Below are 11,192 nucleotides of genomic sequence, written 5' to 3' on the forward strand. Positions count from 1 at the left end.
TTGGTGGTAATACTGTGGAAGATAAATTCCTGGAGTCTGTACAAGATGGGTTTTTAGACCAGTGCGTCGAGGAGCTTACTCGGGAACAAGCTATCCAAGATTGTGTATTGTGCAATGAGAAGGGGTTAATTAACAGTCTTCTTGTGCGGGATCTTTTAGGGAAGTGACCATAACGTGATTGAATTCTTTATTAAGATGGAAAGTGAAGTAGTCCAATCCGAAACTAGGGTCCTAAATCTAAACACAGGAAACTACGAAGGTATGAGGAATGAATTGGCTATGATCGAAACATAGAAAATAGGTGCAGGAGCAGGACATTCGGCCCTTCGAGTCTGCACCACTATTCAATATGATCATGGCTGATCATGCAACTTCAGTACCCCACTCCTGTCTTCTCTCCATACCCCCTGATCCCTTTAGCCGTAAGGCCACATCTAACTCCCTTTTGAATATATCCAACGAACTGGACTCAACAACTTTCTGTGGTAGAGAATTCCATAGGTTCACAATTCTCTGGGTGAAAAAGTTTCTCCTCATCTTGGTTTTAGACTGTGACCCCTGGTTCTGGACTTCCCCAACATCGGGAACATTCTTCCTGCATCTAACCTGTCCAATCCCATCAGAATTTTATGTTTCTATGAGATCCCCTCATTCTTCTAAATTCCAGTGAATATAAGCCGTCGATCCAGTCTTTCTTCATATGACAGTCCTGCCATCCCAGGAATCAGTCTGGTGAACCTTCGCTGCACTCCCTCAATAGCAAGAATGTCCTTCCTCAGATTAGGAGACCAAAACTGCACACAATACTCAAGCTGTGGTCTCACCAAGGTCCTGTACAACTGCAGTAAGACCTCCCTGCTCCTATACTCACATCCTCTCGCTATGAAGGCCAACATGCCATTTGCTTTCTTAACCGCCTGCTGTACCTGCATGCCAGCTTTCATTGACTGATGTACCATTACACTCGGGTCTCGTTGCACCTTCACTTTTTACTAATCTGTCCCCATTCAGATAATCTGCCTTCCTGTTTTTGCCACCAAAGTGGATAACCTCACATTTATCCATATTATACTGGATCTGCCATGCATTTGCCCACTCACTTAACCTGTCCAAGTCACCCTGCAGCCTCTTGGCATCCTCCTCACAGCTCACACTGCCACCCAGCTTAGTGTCATCTGCAAACTTGGAGACATTACATTCAATTCCTTCGTCTAAATCATTAATCCAGTACTGAACCTTGCTGTACCCTACCATTCTGAAAAGGACCCGTTTATTCCCACTCTTTGCTTCCTGTCTGCCAACCAGTTCTCTATCCACGTCAATACATTACCCCCAATACCACGTGCCTTAATTTTGTACACTAATCTCTTGTGTGGGACCTTGTCAAAAGCCTTTTGAAAGTCCAAATACACCACATCCACTGGTTCTCCCTTATCCCTCTGCTATTTGCATCCTCAAAACATTCTGGAAGATTTGTCAAGCATGATTTCCCCTTCATAAATCCATGCTGACTTGGACCGATCCTGTCACTGCTTTCCAAATGTGCTGCTAATTACATCTTTAATAATTGATAGATTGGGAAGATTCATTAAAAGGCATGACTGTAGATAGGCAATGGCTAACATTTAAGGAACATGAATTACAACAGTTATACATTCCTTTCTGGCGCAAAAACCTCATGGCTAACAAAAGAAATTAAGGATAGTATTAGATCCAAAGAGGAGTCATACAAAGTTGCCAGAAAAAGTAGCAAGCCTGAGGATTGGGAGCAGTTTAGAATTCAGCAAAAAAGGAACAAGAGATTGATTAAGAGGGGAAAAATAAAAGTACGAGAGTCAACTTACAAGGAATATAAAAACCGACTGCAAAAGTTTCTACAAGTATGTAAAAGGAAAAAGATCAGTTCAGACAAATATAGGTCCTTTACAGTCAGAAATGGGAGAATTTATAATGGGGATCAAGGAAATGGCAGAACAATTAAATAAATACTTCGGTTCTGACACACAAATAACGTCAAAGAAATGCTAGGGAACCAAGGGTCTAGTGAGCAAGAGGAATAAAAGGAAATTATTATTAGTAAGAAAATAGTGCTGGAGGAACTAATGGGACTGAAAGCCGATAAATCCCTAGGGCCTGATAATTTGCAAAAGAGGTAGCCGTGGAAATAGTGGACGCATTGGTTGTCATCTTCCAAAATTCTATAGATTATGGAACAGTTCCTGCAGATCGGAGGGTGGCAAATGTAACACTGCTATTTAAAAAAGGAGGGAGAGCGAAAACGGGGAACTAAGACCAGTTAGCCTCACATTAGTAGTAGCTAAAATGCTAGTCAATTCTAAAGGATGTGATAATGGCACACTTAGATAATATCAACGGGATTAGACAAAGTCAGCGTGGATTTATGAAAGGAAAATCGAGTTTGACAAACCTAATGGAGTTTTTTGAGGATGTAACTGATAGAATAGATAAGAGAGAACCAGTGGATGTAATGTATTTGGATTTTCAGAAGGCCTGTGATAAAGTCCCACGTAAGAGGTTAGTGTGCAAAAGTAAAGCACATAGGATTGGGGGCAATATACTGGCATGGATTGAAAATTGATTAACTGACAAGAAAAAGCAAGTGAGAATAAACGGGTCTTTTTTGGGGTGGCGGGCAGTGACTAGTGGGGTACCACAGGGGTCAGTGCTTGGGCCTCAGCCAATGTAATATTTGCAAATTTGCTGACAACACAAAACTAGGTGGGCTTGTGAGTTGTGAGGAGGATGCAAAGATGCTGCAAGGAGATTAGATGGGTTGAGTGAGTGGGCAAACACAAGGCCGATGCAGAATAACGTGGATAAATGTGAAGTTATCCACTTGTAGGAAAAACACAAAGACAAAGTATTATTTAAATGGTGATAGTTTGGGAAATGTTGATGTACAAAGGGACCTGGGTGGTGTTCTTCACCAGTCATTGAAAGCAAACATACAAGTGCAGCAAGCAGTTAGGAAGGCAAATGCTATGTTGGCCTTCATTGCAAGAGGATTTGAGTACAGGAGCAAGAATGTCTTACTACAGTTATTCGGGCCTTTGTGAGACCACACCTGGAATATTGTGTGCAATTTGGTCTCCTTACCTAAGAAAGGATATATTTGCCAAAGGAGTGCAGCGAAGGTTCACCAGACTGATTCCTGGGATGTCAGGACTGTCATATGAGGAGAGATTGGGTTGACTAGGCCTGTATTCACTAGAGTTTAGAAGAATGAGAGGGATCTCATTGAAATATATAAAATTCTGACAGGGTTGGACAGACTGGATGCGGGGAGGATGTTTCCCCTGGCTGGGAAGTCTAGAACGAGGGGTCACAGTCTCAGGATACAGGGTAGGAAATTTAGGACTGAAATGAGGAGAAATGTTTTCACTCAGAGGGTGGTGGAATTCTCTACCACAGAAGGCTGTGGAGGCCAAGTCACTGAATATATTTAAGAAGGAGATCGATAGATTTCTAGACACAAAAGGCATCAAGGGATATGGGGAGAAAGCGGGAACATGGTGTTGAAATAGAGGATCAGCCATGATCACATTGAATGGTGGTGCAGGCTTGAAGGGCCGAATGGCCAACTACTGCTACTATTTTCTATGTTTACAAAGACAGCTTGGTCTCTCTGCAAGGTTGTTACTACAGACTGTTTCTGACTGCTAATGCTACTGACTACTGATTGTCTACCATTAGAGGGCTGTATCAGCCCTCTTTTATATCTTAATTTCAAAGGGAAGTATCTATATTCACTTAACCACCAGTCAGGATGATACCTGTGCTGAAAGGTCTCAACTTTCGCCAATTAAACCGTATAAATGTGGAGTCCTGTGACTCATCGAGTTGCTGGGCATGGCTATTCTCAAGCAAGACTGACTTGTATCTATGAATTCTTATGACCATTCCCCAGCAATCTTACATTTTTATTTTCTATTAGGTGTTCCACTCGGGGTCTAAGCTGGAGATCATGGGGTCTGGTTCCTGTAAGAGATGTCCGTAGAATAAACGCTGTTTTTTCTTGGGTCATTACTTGGAACAATTAAGCTATAAAAGGTCCTATGACCTTCAGCTTGGATGTTTTTGGCCAAATTATTTGGGAACCTCCACGGCCAAAAGCCTGGGTGATGCTTTAAATTAGCCTCACTTGTGTTGGATAATAGCTCTTTCCCAGTATTCAGTTCAACAACTGAATCCATTTTGAGCAAAGTACTCAACTGTCTTCACATGATGTCCATACTCATTTCCAGCAAGCTAAACTCCATTTTAGGGCATTTCCCCAACCAATCTTGAAGGCATCCTTTGGGCAATTCACAGGGTACTGCTCCTACAAAATGCAAGGGGGTTAATTCATTAGGGATATCTCCTTTTATTAAAATGAAATCTGTATTTAGTACTAATGTCTTTCTTGATATACAGTAGTGCCTTCATTTGGTCTGTCGTCTTCACATTCATGCTGCTTACAATTGAGAAACAATTTTCTTCTGACAACCTATCCTTTTTCATGCTTTTCAAGAATTCTTTACTATCCAATAAGTTTTCATTCCCAATATTACTTTTCACAGAAATTCAAATTATGTCCAAGATGAATCAGTCCTGACGGTAAATGTCAGCACACTATGCAACTATCCTCAAATGGTGTCTACTCTTGCACATTTCCAGCAATGCATTGATGAATAGCAGTCAGGAGCCAGAACTGTAACTAATTTTTCCCTCTGAAGCGTGGAAGCTCTAAAGTCAGTGGTAGTGCCTCTACCAACTGTGTATCAGTACTCACTGGATAAACTTGGTAAACCGTTGATCACAAGAAAGGATTGAAGTGTAACCCTGGTCATTATTGATCAGTATGCCTGTGCTAATCTTAAGATTAATAGAAACGATAATGAATGAAAAACTGTTGCAAGATGTCAATAATGCAGACAATTGGTCAGTCTTGTCCAGAAATGAAACAGTTTACAGCAGCAACCTATGGCATTTTGATAGTTTGACATTCTAGTCTCATTGAAAATCACTCATTTTTCTGGCATATCTGATGAACTTCTGAAATTGGATATGAAATGATAACTGGATGCTTATCTTTTGCAACGCCTTGAAAGAATTGGACAGTAGTGTATGCAAAGTTCAGAACACCAAGTCAGTACTGTCAAAAAATGCAGATGATGCTTTTGCCCACTCACTCACTGTGATAGTTACAAATCCATTCCAATTACAGACTTTCACTCTGGACTTGGCAATTGCATATACTCTACAATGGACAGGCAAATAGCGAACATAGCAGAAGATGGGGGTAGAAGCTTGGAATATCAAGAAAACTGGTCCTACTTGCCATTATTCCCGTCTTCAGTTTTCTAGAAGACCTATTGTCATTGAGATTCTGACTGCCTCTTGCATATCTGGTGAGCACCTGATTGGTGCCAGTGCTTCAACCAGACCTCATGATTACACCAAGAGTACAGGAAGAGTAGCTGTATCTTTGTGTATCTGTCCAAAAAGTTTACAAATTATTAGTGACAAAACTTCACATACAACTCTGTCACACTGTTACTGAAACTCTGAACCTGTTGTACATAAGTTTAAATACAGAGTTGATCATTAATTGCTGAACTTGAGTTCTTGGACCATGTCTTTGGTTATGTGAAATCTATTGCCCAATTGGATCACATTGAATTGTATCCTCGGCATGCCTTCAAAAGTGTGGAGAGAAAATTGTCATACTGATGCTGACAAAAATTGTTATGCCAATGCTATGTTAGGGAAAATGTAGAATGCTCTACCAATATGTAAATAATTATGTTTTTTATATTCAGAGTTTTAGTGTATGGAGTTTGAGTCCATGTGCATTATTGCTTTTCTGGATACCTTTTTCTGTTTTTTTTTTTATATACAGAAACTAATTCAACTGGATGAATCACATTCTGATCCTACCTTTATCTTGCCTATGAAACTTTCTATTGAGGAGGACTCTTCCCAGTCCCAAGTACTTGGTGCTCCTCAGGACTATATGGAAGAACAGAAAATTCAGTTGCTAAATGGCACAGAAGAGGTAATGGAAACTATTGCTGATCGCAAAGAAAGGGAAAATGTAACAGACTCCTCCTCATTCACACATCAACCTCAATCTACTTTGAATCACGTTGACTCCCTTGGCTTAGTCAAGTTGAACATACAAGTAGATGAAGAAAACCTTCCGATATTCCAAGATACAATAGAAAAATAATCTACTTATTTCTAAGCAAATTGTATGTGTGTTTGTTCACAAACTTATTTGTTCTTGATATTTTATATCATTCTACAAAAGTGTGTCAGAAGGGAAAATGCCAAGAAATTGCTTTTTAACAAAGGGAAGATATTTCAGGATCTGTCAGGAAATCTGGCTGCTGAAATGGAAGGATGTACTCGAGGGATAATTTTATAAAATTGCACACCTGGTATGGATCCTCACCTTCAGGAGCCCACAGTGGAAATGTAGGCAACTGTCCACAATGGATAGGAGATTGTGGTCACTTTGCACCTGAATTCCTGGCGTGCTAGTGGTGAGGCTCAGATGTTATAATCTGTCCAGTTATTGCAAGTCTGTGTTATTATATTTCTTGTACTTTAAAGGACCAATCTCACTAAGTGGCTTCATTGTAGTGTTTGAGTTTTACTGCTGAAGAAACCAGTGTTGGGTGCAGTAAGCCTTTTTAGAAACCTAAACTTGCTGCTTTGTATATATTGAGCAATTGACCAATATGTTTTCTAAAATGGAACTTAAAGTTTTAGATTAAATACTTTCTAATGAATGAATAGATTATGATTGCATTTCCCTTTTTAATCTTTTGCTCCAGTTTTCTCTCATCTGCCTTTCTATTACTCTTGTTCAAATATGACTCCATGACTGCCACCAGCCCTCTGATGTCTTGCCCAAATGACCATTCAATGTGTAAGCCAATAAGACAAGTTATTCTCCAATGACATTTGAGTCCAATCCTATTTTCAACAAATCTCCGCCACACGCATTTCCCAAGTGTCACTGCATAGTAATTAGGGCAGGAGCCCTGGAAAATTTCTACAGCCAACTGCTGCCCCAACTGAAATCAAGTAACTCAGCACGGCACGGGGGGATTGATCCAGGGCTTTCTGGGATTGGATGGCCTGGAACTATCCTTGAGTGGGGAGACCCTATACGAACTAGGTCACCAGAGGAAGTTGTATTTCACTATTGTTTTTGCAAGGTGGTTTTGTAATTAGGTTGTACTAGTGTTCTATTAATTATGAACAGTTTTGACAATTAGCAAAATATTTCACAGCTCTTTCAGAGTGACCATGAGACATTATCACTTCACATTTTGCCTAATCTAAAAGTTGTGGTGCTACATTTGCCATGATAGTCGGTGCTGATTTCTTACTTTATTGGACATCATGAGGAAATATACATTCTTGGGTCTCAACAAAGTTTATTTTCTAATCTTTTATATTAGTTTGTCATAAGTTTTATCTTTTCCAATATATTTGGTTTATTGTTTTCTGTGATTTATTGTCCGAAAGTGAACCTCTAGTTACTCCAATTCCAAAGTTTCTTTGTCATTTCCTGGGTCACCACCAACTAACGTAATCTCAGCTAGAGCACTACCCATCACATTTCCTCATTGCCAGTCCCTATTGGGTGCACTAAAGAGCCAATTGGATGGAGGCCATGTTTTGGGGGGAGCTCTCTGGTTCTATGAAAACGTGTGCGCTAGATAATGTCAGACGTGCAGAATTCTCGTGTGCTGTCGTGGCAAATTTTCCATGTGGGTTCTGCCAACCACAAATAAACATTAAACTGCGCGTAAAGTATTGTAGAGTTTGAGATTCCCTAATGGCTTTTTCTTGAAGGCTACTTAAAGTCCTACAGTATTCTCGGAAGAAAGTGTCTGAACAATGATTAGAATTTTATGATTTGAAATAGATCATAAAATTGTCTCACTATAATAAAATCCTAATTGTGTGTGTGTGTGTGTGTGATACACACGTGCGTAAGACTAGATATTTGTTCATGAGGGTGGAAAATAGGGGGCTTGCTTATACACACGTCATTGTGATGGATATTGCTGTAGTTCATATTGGGGAATGCACTCATTTGCTAACCAGCTCCTGCTCTTCTGTTCATTCTGGATTGTACAGCAGCACCCACTCAAAGAGATCGTATTGGTGCAAATGAGAAGAATTCCCACCACTTCAACCTTAACTGCTGACTGTCAGTACATGTATTGTTGAAGCTAGTTGGATCAGAGGAGGGTTTTTTAAATTAGTGAGATCAGATTAATTTGTTTTGGAAACCATCGTTGGTGGGAGGAGAGAAAGTGTTGCTTTTAGTCAATTATTTTAAAGGATACCCAAGACAACTGTTTTAATGTAGCCTATAAATATAGCCTATAAATGTGCTAAATAGTTTGGATGCAAGAATGTGTGGTTTATATACCATTTCACATTAATTTTTGAGTTAGCTGAAATTTTTTTAAATGTTTTTTGTTTGACCTCCAGTTTTCTTGCCTCCTTTCCTGAAAGCACCAACCAGTGCTGAGCTCAGTACCAGGGTACATCTGCTCCGTCCATACTTCACCCAAGTAGCATTTTTTCATGAGTCGACGAGTGAATGACTTTTCATTTTCCCCCTCGGAAAGAGGGCGGAGGCCCATTGTAGCACTCTCCTACCATCCCAGATTAAATCAGATAATGCAGCACAGATTGGGAATTGAACCGGAGACCTTCTGGTTTATCTGGCTCAGTTAAACATCCATCTTTTCTATGTATTCCTTTCTTAACCATTTCATGCACAGTGCCATATTGGAATTTAGTTGACATTTGAACAGTGTTTAAAAAGTAGAGTAAAATGCCATGAAATTTTACCAAAATGAAGGCAACCCAATGAGATTTTGTAGAAAATGATTAATTCTTAACTTCTCCAGATTATTTATTTTTCTCCTTTTAGATTATTAAAAGTAGTCTTAAGATCAGAATCGATCAGTAAGATAGTTTTAAATTGACCTATAGTCAGTAAAGCGACTATTGTATATTTTTAATTGAGTTTATTGTGATGTAGTTTGATTGCAGACATCATTTCATTTGCGCTATCTGCTCTGTATGAGCTTCTTCCATTGGATAACATGGTGCCTGTTTCACGAGAATTGATCGTGACATAAGCCAAACATACTAGTGTACAGTGTTTTATTTCAGATTTCCAGCATCTGCAGTATTTTCATTTTTTGGTTTTATTGTACAGATTAATATGGCATATTGTTTGAAAAGGGAAGGCTTGCTGTTGCTACTCAAACTTTGTGCACTCATTCAGCAATTGAACAAAATTGACCTGTAGATTTATGACCACAGTACCGTGTTGTAATATCAAAATCCTAGATGTTTAACGACCAGCTCAAAAATGTATTTTTCTAAGCGGTTTCTATTAGTGAAACTGCTGTTGCTTGTATGATTGTGATAATTTAATTATATCAAGCACAAAACTAAACTTTGTTACTTTAATACCTGTTTCACCTGCCTGTAATGTGTTGGTCCTGTATGTATAGACATTTAAAAAGACTCTTCCTGTTCTGTGCCTTCTCGGCTTTAACCTTCAAAAGCACTGTAATTCCCTTGCATTGTTTAACTTGTAGTAATTTTTGAAGAATTTTCTTTTTTAAAAACCCAATGGCTAATTTTGTCAATACTGCCTTGTAAATGACTGTTCATGACTGAAAGAAAATAAATATAAATTTGTTTGGATTTTGCTACATAGAAAGACGAGTTGAAAGGGTGCTTGTTTGTGTATTTTTATCTTGCCAATTTTACTCCATCCCCTCCTGTCCTGTTGATTCCTTGATGGAGTATGATTCCACAAGTATCAGATGTCCTCTGCTATCTTGTTCAAAACACCATAATTCATGCGGGTCCTGACGGTAATTGTTGGTAGGCCATTTGACCACATTTGGTGAGAAGGACACATCAGTTAAACCTCATCCTGACCTCTGCCAATGTTTATACTTGTGCATTTCCAGTAGGACTTAACAGATAGCGTTCAGAACCATGGCCGATTTATTTTTTAATTATATATAATGCATACATACAAACATAGAAAATAGGTGCAGGAGTAGGCCATTCGGCCCTTCGAGCCTGCACCGCCATTCAATGAGTTCATGGCTGAACATGCAACTTCAGTACCCCATTCCTGCTTTCTCGCCATACCCCTTGATCCCCCTAGTAGTAAGGACCACATCTATAACTCCTTTTTGAATATATTTAGTGAATTGGCCTCAACAACTTTCTGTGGTAGAGAATTCCACAGGTTCATCACTCTCTGGGTGAAGAGGTTTCTCCTCATCTCGGTCCTAAATGGCTTACCCCTTATCCTTAGACTGTGACCCCTGGTTCTGGACTTCCCCAACATTGGGGACATTCTTCCTGCATCTAACCTGTCTAAACCTGTCAGAATTTTAAACAATTCTATTATATCCCAAGCAGACAGTCAGGTGACAAAGTACCCAGGGTACCCGTCACTCAGGTCTGCCTGAGGCAGCACTTGTGTAACACTAAGTCATACGGATCAGGAGGTTAGGGATTTGGTCCCCAGTTGATGCTGAGTTAGCTGGGGGTAGTGATTGTGATGTTCCAATTTGGCCTGATAGGACTGGAAAGATCTGAGTGATAGATAACCTAGGTACTTGATCATCTCATTCCAGAACAAGCAAACTTCTCAGCCAAAGGGCAACACCTCCAACTGCATAGCATTCTCTCAGTACTGCATTGTGGTATCAGCTTAGATTATAGTGGAGTCTTAGCCCACAATCCTTTGGCCTAGAGGCAAGAGTATTATCAACTGAGTCAAGTGAACACCTAACAGAAAACCATAAATTCTTAAGCACAGTAATTTGTAGAATATTCATAATTAAATTATATGTGCACTTTTTCCAAATCTGTCTGTTGCCTTTCCTTGTTAAAAGTACTTGGAATATTTCATTTTATCTTGAGGAGTAAGGAACCAAATTGTCTATATTCATCATCATCATATGCAATCCCTCAAAATCGAGGAAGACTTGCTTCCACTCTGAGTGAGTTCTCAGGTGACTGAACAGTCCAATACTGGAATTATACTCTCTATCACAGGTAGGACAGACAGTCGTTGAAGCTAAGGGTGGGTGGGGAGTCTGGTTTGCCACACCTGC

At 39.7% G+C, this 11,192-nt stretch overlaps 1 protein-coding gene across 3 annotated transcripts in view; it reads left to right on the top strand.

Moving 5' to 3' along the window:
* Positions 1 to 9,727, top strand: part of mtmr8 (myotubularin related protein 8) — a 55,472-nt gene extending 45,745 nt beyond the window's left edge. For 2 of the 3 annotated variants that reach the window (XM_070882692.1, XM_070882691.1), the window contains exon 14: positions 5,903 to 9,727. In XM_070882692.1, the coding sequence (XP_070738793.1) occupies positions 5,903 to 6,232 (330 nt within the window). In that variant the 3' untranslated portion in view covers positions 6,233 to 9,727. Of the gene's footprint in view, positions 1 to 5,227; positions 5,818 to 5,902 lie in introns of those variants that run through there. The other variant, XM_070882693.1, reaches the window with a different exon arrangement.
* Positions 9,728 to 11,192: the final 1,465 nt, after the last annotated feature.

The sequence above is a fragment of the Pristiophorus japonicus genome, chromosome 6, assembly GCF_044704955.1.
Source record: "Pristiophorus japonicus isolate sPriJap1 chromosome 6, sPriJap1.hap1, whole genome shotgun sequence".
Lineage (NCBI taxonomy): Eukaryota > Metazoa > Chordata > Chondrichthyes > Pristiophoridae > Pristiophorus > Pristiophorus japonicus.